Here is a 16,088-nt window from a genome sequence, read left to right on the forward strand (position 1 = left end):
TGCGCGGGAGAGGCAGAGTCCGTCCATTCAGGCCAGGGCCAGGTTGCCAAGGCAGCGGGGACCACGCCAGGATCTTGAGCAGCAGCGCCAAATGCCAAACTCTCCTGACCCGCGCCGCGGGAGGGATGGTGCGGAGAGTGCAGCAGCACCGGGGAGAGGCTGGGCCGCCCGATGACCAGCTCCACCCTCTTGGCCTCACCCCAACCTAGAACTCTAGACGTCCCTCCTCTGGGAGACTCTGCCCCAGAGCCCCCGCCTGCCCCGCCTCCCGGCTTCCCTGAGCCCAGGGGTGCCCGAGGTGGGTGGGGGTAAAGTCACAGTCTGGCAGGGCTGGGACAGGGCCAGAGCAGTACAAGGCAGGCAGGAGGGTCCAGCTGCATAGTGGGCTCAAAGGCTGAGGGTCCGGAGGCAAATGCGAAAGAACAGAGCCGGCGAGCAAGACAGTAAATAAATGCCAGCCTCGCGACAGGAGAAAGGCGGTCCGCAGGCCCACGGGACTACATCTCCCAGCAGCCTCAGCGCCAGACAGGGCACTTCCGGCCTCTCCGCGCTCCCTCGAGGAGGCAGGGCCAAGGGCGGGGCGGGAGCGGCGCGGGGAAGTTGGGGCGCGCCCTGTCAGGGCGCGTGTGACGTTCTTCCTGTGCGCCGCCTAGCGTCTCGGTCGTGCCGGGTCCTGAGCCTCAGAGCTGTGAAGGTGACAGCGGGCGGTCACTGGCTTGCCTTTCCCCGCCCCTCCCCGCGATGCTGGCGGCACGGCGGCTGCTCGGCGGGTCGCTCCCCGCGCGGGTGTCTGTGCGATTCAGCGGCGACACGGTGAGGCCCGACCTGGCTCGTTCCAGGGGCGCTCGCGGGCCGGGTCTCGCTGTCGCGTCTGCGCGCGCCATACCTGGGTCCGTAGTGCCTTCTGGAGAAGCCTCTCATCTCCCCCGTCTGACAGGAAGGTTGCCGATGTAGGAGGGGACGGGTTCCAAACGGGAGGCTGATTCTCCCCGGCCCCCTAGCCCTCCGGCTCCTTGGCTTCCCCTTATTTAACAATTGCGCGACCTAACGGAGAATTTTGCAGGTGGCAAAGCGTCCTTGTCTCATTCCTTCCTCGCTACAACCTTGTAGCGCGTGAAGGGGTCACTGCCCCATTTTACAGATGCAGAAACAGCTTTGGAGAGGGCCGTTCATTCCTCGTCCAAAGTTCTGCTCCCTGTATTGGCCCTTAAGGGGTTAGGTGTCTGGAAGCGAGGTCCCCTTAGCCCTCAGCTGGGGTTCTCTCTATGTCTCATGGGATTCCAGAGCCATCTCTCCTCAACAGCTTTATCCCGAGCGGGTCTCCCGCCATCATCTTGTGTCCCAGCCTCAGTGAAGCATTCCTCTTCCTTCAGAAAACACGTTTTGTCTCCAGCAGAGTTTAGTCATATAAACAAGACTTTGGCCAAATTAAGTTTTGGTCCAGCAGAGCCATACAAGTAAATAAATGGACGTGACATCACGCTGGGTTCAGGGCTGTAGTCTGTTCTGTGGATCCTGTGTGGGCTTTGGCCACAGACAGACCTGTGCTTAGATTCCATCTGCTCCTTCAGGCTGTGTGCCTTTTGTAAGCTCATTTTGTTCTGAGTCTTGTTTCCTCTTCTGTGAAATGGAGGAAATCATTCCTATCTCAGGGTTAGGAGAATGAAATGAGATCTTGGATATAAAAAGCTTAGCCTAGTGCCTGCTAACAGAAAGTGCTTACTAAGTGGTAATGGTAGTTATGACCGTACGAAGGGTTCTGAAGCTTTGGCCCCTGCCCTCCTCCCAGTCCAACCCTCCTTAACTAGGGGACCCAAAAATCTGTAGCTCCTGGCCTGGCCCCTCATAATCCCAGAGCTCTCCTGGGCATACTGACTCTCTGTGTCCCCAGACAGCGCCCAAGAAAACCTCATTTGGCTCGCTGAAGGACGAAGACCGGATCTTCACCAACCTGTATGGCCGCCATGACTGGAGGTGAGATGGTGCCCTTAGGCTGGTGGGTCCCCAGGCAGGGCCTCCTCCTCACTGCCTTCCCCACCCTGCTGCTGCTGCTGCTGCTAAGTTGCTTCAGTCCTGTCCGACTGTGCGACCCCATAGACGGCAGCCCACCAGGCTCCCCCGTCCCTGGGATTCTCCAGGCAAGAACACTGGAGTGGGCTGCCATTTCCTTCTCCAATGCATGAAAGTGAAAAGTGAAAGTGAAGTCGCTCAGTCGTGTCCGACTCTTAGTGACCCCATGGAATGCAGCCTACCAGACTCCTCCATCCATGGGATTTTCCAGGCAAGAGTACTGGAGTGGGGTGCCATCGCCTTCTCCTTCTATCCAGGCTTAAAGGTGCCCAGAGTCGAGGTGACTGGTACAAGACGAAGGAGATTCTGCTGAAGGGGCCTGACTGGATCCTGGGTGAGGTCAAGACGTCGGGCTTGCGGGGCCGTGGAGGTGCTGGCTTCCCCACTGGCCTTAAATGGAGCTTCATGAATAAGCCCTCAGATGGCAGGTGTGTGTAGGCAGGCAGAAATGGGGTTGCACCTCTGGATGGCTGGGGCTTATCTGGGCCTTGGGGCTGTTTCCTTGGAAACCAAGAGTGAATGGAGTAGGAAAACCTTACCAGAGCTCCAGTAGCAGGGACTCGGTTCCATCGTCTTCCTCAGGAGTCTTGGGGGCAGCAGAGTCTACCCAAGATTTTAACCCAGCAGACTTAATTGATCAGTTCCTGGCTCTGCCATTTAATCATATAGCTTTGGGCAGTATTTCTGAACCTCAGTATTCTGTTCTGTAAATGTGTATTGTATTGTGCAGGGATTAGAGAGATACTGTGCCTTCCAGCTTTTGGCCTGCCCTTTGGTCTGCGTGTAGAAAGTAAATGATAAATGTCAGCTCTGCCTCCTTTTGGCTCCAGAGATATGATGGAGGTTCACGGAATGCTCATCGTGACCAAAAGCAGATGTGGGCTCTTGAGAAAGCACTGGGAGAAGCATTTGGGCTGAGTAGAACCAAGACCTTGCCTGTGCTCATAGCTGCCCCAGTGTGGACTAGGCAGTGAGCTCCCCGTCGTTGGTGGTGAGCAAGCAGAGCCCTGGGGACTTGTTGCGGGGACAGAGAAGGATTGGCTGTCAGATAAAACCTGTTTGAGGTTTCCTGGTAGACTGGGGTGGCATACGGTTGAAGGCCTGACCCTGGTGGCCCTGTGGCCCAACTGCCCTGCTGGCCCCTACAGGCCCAAGTATCTGGTGGTGAACGCGGATGAGGGGGAGCCAGGCACGTGCAAGGACCGAGAGATCATCCGCCACGACCCCCACAAGCTGGTGGAAGGCTGCCTAGTAGGGGGCCGGGCCATGGGTGCTCGTGCCGCCTACATCTACATCCGCGGGGAGTTCTACAACGAGGCCTCCAATCTGCAGGTGGGCAGGGGGAGGGCCAGGTGCTGAGTGGGCACTCTCATACCCCAACCCAGGCAGAGTTCTTCTTAGGTTCTCACGTGGGATCTATCTGGAGTTGTGCTGGGAGGGTGGGGATCTCTTGAGCTGGCCTGTGTCCTGAGTGGGACGTGCACCCCAAAGCCTCTGTCTCGCTCTGTGTCCCAGAGCCTCAGCCTGGGAGGTCTTCCAGGGCTCCAGGGCTCCTGGGGTGGCGGTAGGCTGGAGAACTCACACGTGGGCATTTTTCTTGAAGGGTCAAGAGGTCACGTCAGTAATTCTCAGCCCAGTGACGCCTATAGTAATTGGTCTAGGGCCGAAGCCTCACTTTTCTATTAGGTTCATAACCTGGCACATGGTAGCATTATGTGTGTTATTACATATTTAAAAATCAGCCTCCAGGGTCCTTTCCTCTACTCAGAAGCAGTACTCACTCATTGTAAAGACAGGAATCCACACACACCAAAGAAAAATCTCCCATAGACTACCTAGAGAAACTACTTGCTGAAATTTTCATTATTTCCGTAAAGTCTTTAAAAAATACATATAGTTAGAGATTTTGTTAAATGTTATCACACAAGCAGCACACACATTGTAAAAATCCCTACCCTTCTCCCAGCACGTCTTCTGCCTGTGTCCAGAGGGAGCTTTGGCCCTGGACTATGGTGATGAGCTCCCTGGGCCTGTACCCCGCCCTCCCACACGCAGTGTTCCTGGGCACGTGGGGACTGTGTCTGTACACCCCTGTCCCACAGGTAGCCATCCGAGAGGCCTACGAGGCTGGTCTGATTGGCAAGAATGCCTGCGGCTCCGGCTACGATTTCGACGTGTTTGTGGTGCGTGGGGCCGGGGCCTACATCTGCGGGGAGGAGACGGCGCTCATCGAGTCCATCGAGGGCAAACAGGGCAAGCCCCGCCTGAAGCCGCCTTTCCCTGCAGACGTGGGTACGACCTGGCGCCTGGCCTCGTCCCAGGCCTTGTCCTGTGGAACCTGGGATCTGGCTTCAGGTCGCCACTTATCATTCTTGGGGAATTTCTGAGTCCCTTCTGCACTGGGGGGCCTGACACCGAGTAGGTGGGAACAACATAGAGGCTGCGCCAGTGCCCCCAGGAGTCTCATCCTGCCCCAGGGCACAGGCCACACACCCGGGTGCGCTCCTACCCCCCGGGAACTTGGGGCAGGGTGGCAGAGATGCAGCACAGCTGGAATCGGGCTCCCGGGGGACGAGAGTTAACACGGGTGGAAGCAGGGCTCTCTGCCGCAGAAGCAGATCCTGGACAGATGCCACCTCCAGGAGACCCACCCCAACTGTCCCCAACCTCCAGCAGCCACTGGTTTGTTTTCTTTTAAAAAAAAAAAAATGTGTTTTTGGCTGTGCCAGGTCTTCGTTGCTGGGCAGGTTTTTCTCTCCTTGTGGCAAACGGGGCCACTCTAGTTCTGGTACACGGGCTTCTCATCACGATGGCCTCTTGCTGCCGAGCAAAAGCTCCAGGGCGCGTGGGCTTCAGTGGTGGAGCTCCCGGGCCCTGGGGGCAGGCTCAGTAGCTGTGGCGCACAGGCTTAGTTGCCCCTCAGCACGTGGGATTGAACCCACGTCTCCTGCATTGGCAGGTGGATTCTTTGCCACTGAGCCACCAGGGATGTGACATCCACCAGGTTCTTACCCTCCCCCCCGCAGGAGTGTTTGGCTGCCCTACAACTGTGGCCAATGTGGAGACTGTGGCCGTGTCCCCTACCATCTGCCGCCGTGGGGGTGCCTGGTTTGCCAGCTTCGGCCGAGAGCGCAACTCAGGCACCAAACTGTTCAACATCTCTGGCCACGTCAACAACCCCTGCACCGTGGAGGAGGAGATGTCTGTGCCGCTGAAGGAGCTGATTGAAAAGCACGCTGGTGAGGCCCGGGGCCACCCAGCGGGGTGGGCGGGCCTCGGGGGCCTGGGCTGGGGTGGGGGCTGACAGGCGTGCCGGCCCCCGCCCTGACCATCCATCCTCTCGGGGACTGGCTGGGGCCCCAGGGGGTGTCACGGGTGGCTGGGACAACCTCCTTGCTGTGATCCCTGGCGGCTCGTCCACCCCGCTGATCCCCAAGTCCGTGTGTGAGACGGTGCTGATGGACTTCGATGCGCTGATCCAGGCGCAGACGGGGCTGGGCACGGCTGCCGTGATCGTCATGGACCGCTCGGTAAGGAAGGGCTGCCCACGCTCCCACCCAGTGCCTGCCTTAGGCCAGCCTGGCTAGTAACCCAGCCCGAGCTTCTCAGAGACACCCGCCAGTTCTTGGGTCCCGATTCCTGTCACCCAAGATAAGGGAGGTGGGAGAGGCTGGGGGGCAAGGCTTCTCTATGGGGAACGGCCATGGAGCCTGGCAGCGCAGGATGCCTGGGGTGAGTGGAGGTGGCCAGAGCACTGCTGGAATCGGGCGGGTGTGCCGCCAGGGGCTGAGGCTCAGGCTCGGGCACCTCCTCACTGCCCCTTGTCTCCGCAGACGGACATTGTGAAAGCCATCGCCCGCCTCATCGAGTTCTACAAGCATGAGAGCTGTGGCCAGTGTACCCCGTGCCGCGAGGGTAGGCGTGCTGGGCAGGCTGAGGGTTTCTCTGTGGCTCATGCCGGGCCTGGGTGGGGCATGCGGCACAGGTGGCGTGGGTGGGGCACGGGGCACAGGTGGCGTGGGCTCCGGACCCTGAATGCACTGCTGCAGGCGCCCAGCTTGCTGTGGCTTCTCTCAGCCCCCCGACCCCATGACCTGCACCCCTTGGGTTCCATCCCCTGCACCCCGGCCCGGGGGGTCAGCAGGACATCTCTTGCTGCCCCGGCACAGGTGTGGACTGGATGAACAAGGTGATGGCCCGCTTTGTGAGGGGAGATGCCCGGCCGGCAGAGATCGACTCTCTGTGGGAGATCAGCAAGCAGATCGAGGGCCACACCATCTGCGCCCTGGGCGATGGGGCTGCGTGGCCCGTGCAGGTATGCTGCCCCACGAGGGGCACGGGGGGTGAGTGCCCAGGCATTGGGGGGGCAGCGGGGCTTTCACACCCTGCTTCACACAGCGCTCCCTGCATCCCCACCCCCACCCCAGGGCCTGATCCGACACTTCCGGCCGGAGCTCGAGGAGCGGATGCAGCAGTTTGCCCAGCAGCACCAGGCCAGGCAAGCAGCTTTCTGAGCCCACGGGGCTGGTGTCCGTCTGTCTGGATGGCTGGACAATAAAGCTAGCGATACCCACTCTCTCGTTGCATCTTCTCTGTGGCCTTGCTTGCCTGCATGCTGCTGCTGCAGCCTGTGACTCACAGAGGCTTGTTTCTCAGACGGCGGGGAATAGGTCAGGACAAGGTCATGTTGAGAGTTGACACCTTGACTCCTGTGTGTCAACCTGTCGCAGACTGGGCGTGCTCAGTCATGTCCGACTCTTTGGGACCCTTTGGGCTGAAGCCCGCCAGGCTCCTCTGTCCAGGGGATTCTTTCCAGGCAAGAATACTGGAGTGGGTTGCCATTTCTTTCTCCAGGGGATCTTCCTGGCCCAGGAATTGAATCCTCGTCTCCTGCATTGCAGGCGGATTCTTTATGCGCTGAGCCACAAGGGAAGCCCCTGTCATAGACCTCCCTGAGCATTTATTCCTCAGTGCAGCAATCAAGAGTGGGGAGGGGAAAACTGGCCTGGGGTCCAGACCTGGTCCTGGCCCTGTGCAGGCCTCTGGAGGGTGGGAGCAAGGAGAGCAGCGCCCATTCTGCCCTGTGAGGCGATGGCAGGGAAAAAACGGACTGTCTGGTCTGGTTGGGAGGAGAGGTTTATTCTTGCTTCGTGATTTGACGGTGGGGTGAATTTGGAAGTGGGGAAGGAAGGAAACAACGGACCAGGGGCTGGATAGCGGGAGTGAAGCAGCCCAGCGCCTTCCAGCTCTGCAGAGAGGCTGTGGGTCAGCCTGGGGAAGGGGCACTGAGCCGGCCAGGCTGGGGGCCCCACTAGTCGCTGAGCTGGAGGGGCGCGCCGTCCAGCGGGTGCCACAGCTCCAGCCTGCGGTCACTGTGGCCCAGGCATTCGCGCCAGTGTTGCTGGCGCTCCCCGCCGGCCCGGCTGCTCAGCTGCACTCCACCTGGGTTTGGGGACAGGTCAGGAGCCAGGTGGGAGTCCCACCCCCCGACTTAGCTCCCCCGAATTCCCGCTCACCAATGAAGTCGTCAGCCGTGCCCAGGTCGTAATCCCATACAGACACTAGCAGCGTCTTCTGGGCCAGCTCCTCCCGTGGGCCTGCGTAGAAGAACTCCTGCAGGGGACGCGGTGAAAAGGAGGCGGCCTTAGTCCTTCACAGCTTCAGGGACAGACTCAGGCGAGTGGCCCAGGGTGGCTGGGGCCTGTACTGTGAGACAGGATGCCGACCCCTCCCCCAGCAGCCGGGACTGCCTTCTCTCGGGCCAGCCTACCTCATTGAACTCGGGGTTCAGGGTCTTCTTCCGAACGCTGGTCTTGTATTTCGATTTCCTCCCTGTGTTGGGATGCAGGAAACTGGGAGAGATGAGGTTGGTTTCGGTGTGGCCCCAGAGAGGTGAGCCACGGGGGCACTCTGAGGAACCCCCACTGCCCACCCGGCCACCTGCTTCACACTCACAGGCGGACGAAGGGGTCCGAGTAGCCGTTGGAGTCCATGGGGGCGAGGTGGGCGCAGCGCAGCACGCCCACCAGCAGGCCCCCCCGCTGAGAGCTGTAGCACAGCGACAGCAGGACACGCCCGCGCTCCTCCGAGGCCAGCTCTGCCTCCACCTCCTGCTGCAGGGGTAGGCCGGGTCAGCCTGGTGGCCCAGCGCCCACAGGGTAGGCTGGGTCAGCCCCGCGGGAGAACTCAGACTGGCCTCAAATAAATCAGGGGCCAGTGTCCGATGTCGTGGTCCGGTTTCCCGATACTGTCACTGACTTAGTTCCCTGGAATGAGACTTCCAGGTCCACTCTACCCTCGGGCCTGAGAAGGGGAGGGGGCTTGTCCGGGTCTCGTGATCGGCCACTTGTGGCTCTGTTTGTCGTGGAAGGGGAGGGAACTGATGTCTCTGAGGGTCACAAACGTGTAGGAGCTTCCTAGGTGGCCTTCCATTAGGGGCCTGTCTCTTCCCTCTTGGGGAAGCCTCTCGGGGAAGCCTGGAAGCAGCTCCCAGAGGGTTGTCCCTCCTCAAAGTGCACACAGGCCTCGTCAGCTGCAAGACCCTCCCCCCTCACACCCCACACCCCAGGAGTCAGATGCTGAATGCCCTTTGCCCCCCCCCCCCACCCCCCACCCCGGCCCCTGGTGCTTCCAGAAGGACTCGGAGGATACCATGGAAAGAATGTGCTTCTCCCACCCTAATGTGATTTGCAGAAAGCCCATCTGCCTTGCATTCAGTTCTCAGTATGGGGTGGGGGGGTTGTGAGTGCCAGCCAGGCGCCAGGGGGCTGCTGTCAGGTGGGGGTGGGGGGTCTGGGACGGGAAGGGCTTGTAGTAGGGCTGCTCCCCGGGGAGGGCTCCCCAGCCTGGACTTGACTAACCGACAGTCGCAGGCTCCACTAGGGGGCAGGGCAGCAGCGCTTGGCCCTTAGGTCCTGGGGGAGCTGGGGCGGGGAGGGCCCTGCCCCAGCTCTGCGGGTCCCTGGGGCCCGTGGGCTGTAGTGGCTCTGGCCAGGTCTCTGGTTTCATTCTGCCAATCCCTTGTGGTCACCTTCACCCCTCCTGACAAGGGCCAGTCCAGAGCGCCCAGCCCAGGAGCGTTGCCTGCGCTGCCCCAGGGGCAGGCCTAGCAGCCGTGGGCCCAGCAGCCCACGCAGCCCAGTGGGAGCCTGCGACTGTCGGTTAGTCAAGTCCAGGCTAGGGAGCCCTCCCAGGAGAGCAGCCCTACTACAAGCCCTTCCCGTCCCAGAACGCCCCCCCAACCCCCGACAGCAGCCCCCTGGCCCCTGGCTGGCACTCACAACCCCCCAACCCCATACTGAGAACTGAACCGCCCATACTGAGAACTGAACCGCCCATGCAGGCCACTGACCAACTGCCCAGCTCCAGCCTCTGTCTCAAGCTGGCCTGTGCTCCTGAGACTATGAGTGTTCATGGGCCCAGAGAGAGAAAAGGCCTCAGTTTCTCTGAGCTCCCCTGGGCCCAGAGCCCTGCCCAGCACCCACCTCCGGGTCCCACGTCTCACTGACCTCATACAGAGACATGCCGCGTGCTGTGTCCAGGCTCTTGGGCCTCTTGGTCTGAAACAGCAGAGAGCCCGGTCACCTGGGCCAGACGACGCCTGGGTCTCCCTCCCTGTCACCCCCACCCAGCCCCACCCTGTGCGCCAGCCCCACTCACCAGCCTCCGCCTCTCCAGACACACGTCGAAGCTCCGGGCCCGGTTGGGCACCAGCTTCCTCAGGGGCACCCGCAGCTCTCCCAGGGGAGGCGCCCGCCTCCGTCGCCGCAGCCATGGGTCTTCACACACACACAGCCTGGGGGCCACCTGGGTCAGCCTGGCCAGGCCAGCCCCCCATCCCCACCCCCACCCCAGCCCCTCCTCGTGGCCCAGGCCCCGTCCTCACCGCAAGGTCTTGCGCCGGGCGTCCTGGAGGGTGAACCCATGATAGGTGAGCGTCTCCTCCCAGACAGGACCCCTCGTGCCCCGAACCGTGCGTGTCCGCAGCTGGCTGGCCTGAGGGCCAAGCAGGGAGTGTCAGAGCCCTCCTCGGGCCCCGGCGCCCCACCTGGGTGCCCCCCGTCCCAGCAATGGGGGGCCCCTGCCTGAGGGGGGAGGCCTTGGGGAGGAGGGGCATGGCAGACCAGGTGGGCGCTCCAGGCTGGATACCTGGCCGAGGGTCAGCGGTGGGGGCCTGCATCTCGCCCTCACCTTGCTGGCTCCGGGCAGCAGGTTGGCTTTGACGAAGGTATCCATGGAGCCAGAGGCTGGTGGCTTGAGGCCCTGGGAAGGGAGAGTGGCTGTGGGAGAGGCCCGGGGCGCAGGCCCGAGCCCCGGGGACGCCGCCCGCCCCCTCCTCACCTTGGCACGGTGAGCTGTGCAGTGCAGGGTGCTGTTGTCCGTGTCAAAAAGGAGCGTGAACTCGAGGGTGCCGAGGGCGGCTAGGGGCAGGTGGCAGACAGGTCAGCGTCTGCATCAACCCCCGCCGGGCACCAGGCCTCATGGTCCTCCCTGGTCTGAAGCCTGGCCTGCCTGCCCCAGACCCCCTTCCTGGATGGGCGGAGCCCAGAGTGTCCCTCCCCCACCCCGCCCCCACTCACTGCTGTCGTCTGAGTCTCCCTCTGGCTCTGGGTCCAGCTGGGGCTGGGGTGCAGAGCGGACCGGGGTCACTGGAGGGCGTGGGTCTGGGGGGTGCAAGGCAGGCTCAGCGGTGGGGTAGAAGTGCGGGAAGTAGTGGGAGATGAGGCGGATGGGCCGGATGGGGCCCGGGCTCACGTCGATAGCCATGTGCTCCTGCATGCTCACCCGCCCCCGGCCCGCCATGGGGGCGCAGGCATGGGCAGGGACTCAGAGGAGCCCCCGAGGACCGCAGATGAGGGGGCGGCACTGACCCACCCAGACAGGGCCAACGGGCATCACTGAGGGCGTCGTGGAGGGTCCTAGGAGGCAGTCGGGACCTGAGGACAGAGCACAGTGTCAAGGCTGGTGGGGTGGGGGCCTCCAGCCTAGGGGGGGGCACCCCGTGTGCCAGCGGCTAGGCCGGCGGGGCCACTTACCGCTCTGAGAGCCCCTGCACCTGCCTGGGTGGCTGCTGGGCGCTGACTGAGGTGACCCGTGAGAGCCAGCGGGTGGCCGTGGGGGAGGCAGAAGGGGCGGGACTCGGGGCCCCCCCAGAGCCCAGGAGCCCGCAGCTCCCTGCCCTCCACCCCAAGGGTCCCTTCCCCCCACAGTTCGCACTCTGTCGGAGAGTTATTTTCACCACCATCATGTGGCTCTGCTCCCAGGGGAGGAGGCTGGAGGGCCAGAGGTGACACAAGAGGTGTGAGGGCAACAGGAGGCAGGGTGGGGGGAAAGGGGGGGTGAGAGAGGGGGGTCGGGGAGTGGGGGTGGGGGGAAAGGAGGGGTGAGAGAGGACTGGGGGAGCGGGGGTGGGGGGAAAGGGGTGAGAGAGGGGGTGGGGGGAGGCAGGGTGGGGGGAAAGGAGGGGTGAGAGAGGGGGCTGGGGGGAGGCAGGGTGGGGGGAAAGGAGGGGTGAGAGAGGGGGTGGGGGAGGCAGGGTGGGGGGAAAGGAGGGGTGAGAGAGGGCTGGGGGAGGCAGGGTGGGGGGAAAGGGGTGAGAGAGGGGGCTGGGGGGAGGCAGGGTGGGGGGAAAGGAGGGGTGAGAGAGGGGGCTGGGGCGAGGCAGGGTGGGGGGAAAGGAGGGGTGAGAGAGGGGGCTGGGGGGAGGCAGGGTGGGGGGAAAGGGGTGAGAGAGGGGGCTGGGGGAGCGGGGGTGGGGGGAAAGGAGGGGTGAGAGAGGGGACTGGGGGGAGGCAGGGTGGGGGGAAAGGGGGGTGAGAGAGGGGGCTGGGGGAGCGGGGGTGGGGGGAAAGGGGTGAGAGGGGGCTGGGGGGAGGCAGGGTGGGGGGAAAGGAGGGGTGAGAGAGGGGGCTGGGGGGAGGCAGGGTGGGGGGAAAGGAGGGGTGAGAGAGGGGGCTGGGGGGAGGCAGGGTGGGGGGAAAGGGGGGGTGAGAGAGAGGACTGGGGGAGGCAGGGTGGGGGGAAAGGAGGGGTGAGAGGGGGCTGGGGGGAGGCAGGGTGGGGGGAAAGGAGGGGTGAGAGAGGGGGCTGGGGGGAGGCAGGGTGGGGGGAAAGGGGTGAGAGAGGGGGCTGGGGGAGCGGGGGTGGGGGGAAAGGAGGGGTGAGAGAGGGGGCTGGGGGAGGCAGGGTGGGGGGAAAGGAGGGGTGAGAGAGGGGGCTGGGGGGAGCGGGGGTGGGGGGAAAGGAGGGGTGAGAGAGGGGGCTGGGGGGAGGCAGGGTGGGGGGAAAGTGGGGGTGAGAGAGGGCTGGGGGAGCGGGGGTGGGGGGGAAGGAGGGGTGAGAGGGGGCTGGGGGGAGGCAGGGTGGGGGGAAAGGAGGGGTGAGAGAGGGGGCTGGGGGGAGGCAGGGTGGGGGGAAAGGGGTGAGAGAGGGGGCTGGGGGAGCGGGGGTGGGGGGAAAGGAGGGGTGAGAGAGGGGACTGGGGGGAGGCAGGGTGGGGGGAAAGGGGGGTGAGAGAGGGGGCTGGGGGAGCGGGGGTGGGGGGAAAGGGGTGAGAGGGGGCTGGGGGGAGGCAGGGTGGGGGGAAAGGAGGGGTGAGAGAGGGGGCTGGGGGGAGGCAGGGTGGGGGGAAAGGAGGGGTGAGAGAGGGGGCTGGGGGGAGGCAGGGTGGGGGGAAAGGGGGGGTGAGAGAGAGGACTGGGGGAGCAGGGGTGGGGGGAAAGGGGTGAGAGGGGGCTGGGGGGAGGCAGGGTGGGGGGAAAGGAGGGGTGAGAGAGGGGGCTGGGGGGAGGCAGGGTGGGGGGAAAGGGGTGAGAGAGGGGGCTGGGGGAGCGGGGGTGGGGGGAAAGGAGGGGTGAGAGAGGGGGCTGGGGGAGGCAGGGTGGGGGGGAAAGGAGGGGTGAGAGAGGGGGCTGGGGGGAGCGGGGGTGGGGGGAAAGGAGGGGTGAGAGAGGGGGCTGGGGGGAGGCAGGGTGGGGGGAAAGTGGGGGTGAGAGAGGGCTGGGGGAGCGGGGGTGGGGGGGAAGGAGGGGTGAGAGGGGGCTGGGGGGAGGCAGGGTGGGGGGAAAGGAGGGGTGAGAGAGGGGGCTGGGAGGGGGAGGGGCGGGGAGTGGGGAGGCGAGATGGGAGTGCTCCATGGAGACAGGAGGGGTAAGGCAACCTGGTCCCCTTGCCACTCAAGCCTTTAAAACATCAACCCATCACTTCGGCTCCTCTCCCCCTTCTCCCAGCTTGGAATAAAATCCTAACCCACCACTGAGGCTTCGCCCCTCGCTACGGCCCCCTGAACGGTGGGCCCCTTTGCCCCCACGTTTCCTTGAACACGCCAAGCTTTGTACAGTGTTGCTTCTTCTGATTGTTGTTCTGTCTCTCAGTCGTGTTTGACTCTTTGCGACCCCATGGACTGCAGCATACCAGGCTTCCCTGTCCTTCACTATCTCTGGAGATTGTTCCAATTCAGGTCCGTTGAGTCAATGACCCTCCTTCTAAGAGGGATAGACTAAGGATAGTTACACAAGCAGTTGCAGAGGTCCCAGTAGGGGACTAGAGACAGAGGGAACCCAGGGAACTCTGGGGGACTGCTGCAAGTTAGTGAGCACTCAAGAAAGCTGTCAGAACATCATGGGACGAAGCAGGCTTGCTTAACTATAAAGCCATAAATGGAAGCATGAGATATGCCTCAGGTCATTAAGTGAAAGAAAAAAATTATTCTGCTGATTTAAGTAAGCACTGAGACAGTCCTAGTTTGACCTTCTAGGGTCAGATACTCTCCTGTCCGATGTGAAGGAGGAGCTAGTGATGAAGAGTGAAAGTTGCTCAGTCGTATCCAACTTTTTGGGACCCCATGGACTATACAGTCCATGGAATTTTCCATGACAGAATACTGGAGTGGGTAGCATATCCCCCCTCCAGTGGATCTTCCCAACCCAAGAATCGAACTGGGGTCTCCTGCATTGCAGGTGGATTCTTAACCAACTGAGCTATCAGGGAAGACCACCTAGTGATGAAAGCCTGAGGTCTACTCGAAGAATGAGAAGGCAGTCTTTCCCCTCTCCCCAACTTTCCTTCGATTATAAAAATGTAACCCACTTAATCCTTGGGGCAGAGTCTCCTCTCTCACAAGCGTTCTATATTAATAAATCTACTTCTTGCCTAGCACTTTGTCTCTCACTGAATTCTTTCTGTGCTGAAACACAAGACCCTGAGCCTCAGTACGTTGAGACACCAGGTAAGTGACTCCAATTATAAGACTGTGGGCTCAAGTCCTAATCTGGGTTGCACTTTTGCCCCAACTTCCCTCCCTTGCCCTTTGACCTGCCCTGCTCCTGTTTATCTATGGTCTCAAGGTCACTCTCTGCAGGGGAATGTGGCTGCCTTTTGCCTGCTCACCTTCCCTTTCTCTTTCCAGGGGTCCTTTGGGGGGCCACCCCTTCCCTACTCTCATTCTAGGAGGTTCACCCTGTTCCCCAGGCCTGTGCCCCAGACCCGGCTGATCAATGAATTCCAAGTCCAGCAGCCAAGTGACAGGCTCAGGGAAGGTCTTGTGGACCAAAGTCAGCCAAGAAAGTGTAACTCTGGGATAGACTGGCCCAGAAAGAGAAGCTGTTTTCTGTTGATAGGATGCTGACGCTGGTACTGTTCCGTCCTACAGCTGTCGTCTTCTCCTCGCCTCTCAGCTCTGGGGAGTGGAGAATACTCCCGAGGGTGAGGCTGATACAGTGGAAAGCAAGGAAAGAAGAGCACCTGGAGCTCCTGGATCCAGCTATGCCTGAAGCTAGTCTGTCTGTGGAGTTTGCAATCACTTTTCCTCCAGATGGTGACTGCAGCCATGAAATTAAAAAACGTTTACTCCTTGGGAGATAAGTTATGACCAACTTAGCATATTGAAAAGCAGAAACATTACTTTGCCAACAAAGGTCTGTCTAGTCAAAGCTATGGTTTTTCCAGTAGTCATGTATGAATGTGAGAGTTGAACTATAAAGAAAGCTGAGCGCCAAAGAATTGATGGTTTTGAACTGTGGTGTTGGAGAAGACTCTTGAGAGTCCCTTGGACTGCAAGGAGATCCAACCAGTCCATCCTAAAGGAAATCAGTCCTGAATATTCGTTGGAAGGACTGATGCTGAAGCTGAAACTCCAATACTTTGGCCACCTGATGGGAACAGCCAACTCATTGGAATAGGCCCTGATGTGGGAAAGACTGAAGGCGGGAGAAGGGGACAACAGAGGATGAGATGGTTGGAGGACATCACTGATTCAACGAACATGAGTTTGAGTAAACTCCGGGAGTTGGTGACGGCCAGGGAGGTCTGGCGTGCTGCAGTCCCTGGGGTCGCAAAGAGTCCAACACGACTGACTGAATTGAACTGAATTCCTCCTTTGGCAAACTCAGCCACTGAGTGGCGTTTTCTATCCCTTGTCCTACCTGATAACGCCCAGTCCACCATCTCCAGGTCAGACTGCCCACCTCTTCAACTCACAGAGATTTACAAGATGGATATGTAATTCCATTACACATCTGTGAGTAATTAATGTGTAATCACATGATTATCTATGTGGCCTGGTCTAAGGTTGCCCCGAGACTGAGCACCCCTAGAGGGCAGGATAGCATCTGGCTGCTGCACAGATGTGGCCCCAGCACAGCTCCTGGCACAGGGAGAGCCTGGCACGTCACAGGTTTGCAGTAACATGCAGGGCTCCTCTCTGGATGGCTGCTGCCCGGCACAGCGTCAGCCAGGCTCGGAAGACAGTTCTGCGGTGGCTGTAGTGGCTAGGAGTTTGGGCTCTGGTGCCAGACAGGGCCTGGTTCAAATCCCAAACTGGGGTGACCTTGGGCAAGGTGTCTGCCCTCCCTGATCCCGTCTCACTACCCAGGGACAGCGTGGTCTCACCTCACAGGGCCGTGGCGAGGGTGAAATGAGAGAAAAGATGCCAGACACACAGTATGTGCGATAGCAGGTGACAGCGTGATTATCCCAAAGTGCCCCAGCCAGCAGGCCAGCTGTCCCATGGACTCTGCCCA

At 61.3% G+C, this 16,088-nt stretch overlaps 2 protein-coding genes and 1 long non-coding RNA gene across 10 annotated transcripts; 2 read left to right on the top strand and 1 right to left on the bottom strand.

The window, feature by feature from the left end:
* The first annotated feature begins 436 nt into the window (after positions 1-436).
* Positions 437-6,646, top strand: NDUFV1 (NADH:ubiquinone oxidoreductase core subunit V1). Of its 2 annotated transcripts, none has more exons than XM_061407194.1 (10): positions 437-694; positions 1,892-1,974; positions 2,328-2,498; positions 3,219-3,402; positions 4,173-4,362; positions 5,097-5,309; positions 5,434-5,600; positions 5,904-5,985; positions 6,240-6,385; positions 6,498-6,646. In XM_061407194.1, exons 1-10 carry the CDS (start codon positions 452-454, stop codon positions 6,582-6,584), a joined length of 1,566 nt encoding a protein of 521 aa, XP_061263178.1. In that variant the 5' UTR covers positions 437-451; the 3' UTR covers positions 6,585-6,646. The 2 variants fall into 2 exon arrangements, with proteins under 2 accessions (XP_061263178.1, XP_061263179.1); XM_061407195.1 differs by having other exon boundaries at positions 632-813.
* A 542-nt stretch (positions 6,647-7,188) lies between these two features.
* LOC133241548 (double C2-like domain-containing protein gamma) lies at positions 7,189-16,076 on the bottom strand. 7 transcript variants are annotated; one of them, XM_061407202.1, is made up of 12 exons: positions 15,958-16,076; positions 10,945-11,006; positions 10,650-10,733; positions 10,411-10,490; positions 10,219-10,332; positions 9,956-10,065; positions 9,730-9,865; positions 9,579-9,629; positions 8,026-8,183; positions 7,841-7,922; positions 7,587-7,683; positions 7,189-7,512 (listed from the first exon to the last, which is right to left on the bottom strand). In XM_061407202.1, exons 1-12 carry the CDS (start codon positions 16,074-16,076, stop codon positions 7,382-7,384), a joined length of 1,224 nt encoding a protein of 407 aa, XP_061263186.1. In that variant the 3' UTR covers positions 7,189-7,381. The 7 variants fall into 7 exon arrangements, with proteins under 7 accessions (XP_061263186.1, XP_061263190.1, XP_061263184.1 ...); XM_061407206.1 differs by having other exon boundaries at positions 10,941-11,006; positions 15,958-16,046; XM_061407200.1 differs by lacking the exon at positions 15,958-16,076 and adding an exon at positions 11,106-11,411 and having other exon boundaries at positions 8,026-8,180.
* On the top strand, positions 13,161-15,594 carry LOC133241550 (uncharacterized). Its single transcript, XR_009734626.1, has 2 exons — positions 13,161-14,296; positions 14,720-15,594. It is a non-coding gene; the product is annotated as an uncharacterized LOC133241550 (long non-coding RNA).
* Positions 16,077-16,088: the final 12 nt, after the last annotated feature.

The sequence above is a fragment of the Bos javanicus genome, chromosome 29, assembly GCF_032452875.1.
Source record: "Bos javanicus breed banteng chromosome 29, ARS-OSU_banteng_1.0, whole genome shotgun sequence".
NCBI classification, from domain to species: Eukaryota; Metazoa; Chordata; class Mammalia; order Artiodactyla; family Bovidae; genus Bos; species Bos javanicus.

Coding starts and splice junctions, on each gene's coding strand:
- NDUFV1 (XM_061407194.1), top strand. CDS start 452: ATGCCAGCCTCGCGACAGGAGAAAGGCGGTCCGCAGGCCCACGGGACT. Junction 3,403..4,172: donor ACGAGGCCTCCAATCTGCAG/GTGGGCAGGGGG, acceptor CCTGTCCCACAG/GTAGCCATCCGAGAGGCCTA. Junction 5,310..5,433: donor GCTGATTGAAAAGCACGCTG/GTGAGGCCCGGG, acceptor CTGGGGCCCCAG/GGGGTGTCACGGGTGGCTGG.
- LOC133241548 (XM_061407199.1), bottom strand. CDS start 11,317: ATGATGGTGGTGAAAATAACTCTCCGACAGAGTGCGAACTGTGGGGGG. Junction 10,491..10,649: donor GGGAGACTCAGACGACAGCA/GTGAGTGGGGGC, acceptor ACCTGCCCCTAG/CCGCCCTCGGCACCCTCGAG. Junction 7,513..7,586: donor CACGGCTGACGACTTCATTG/GTGAGCGGGAAT, acceptor CCCCAAACCCAG/GTGGAGTGCAGCTGAGCAGC.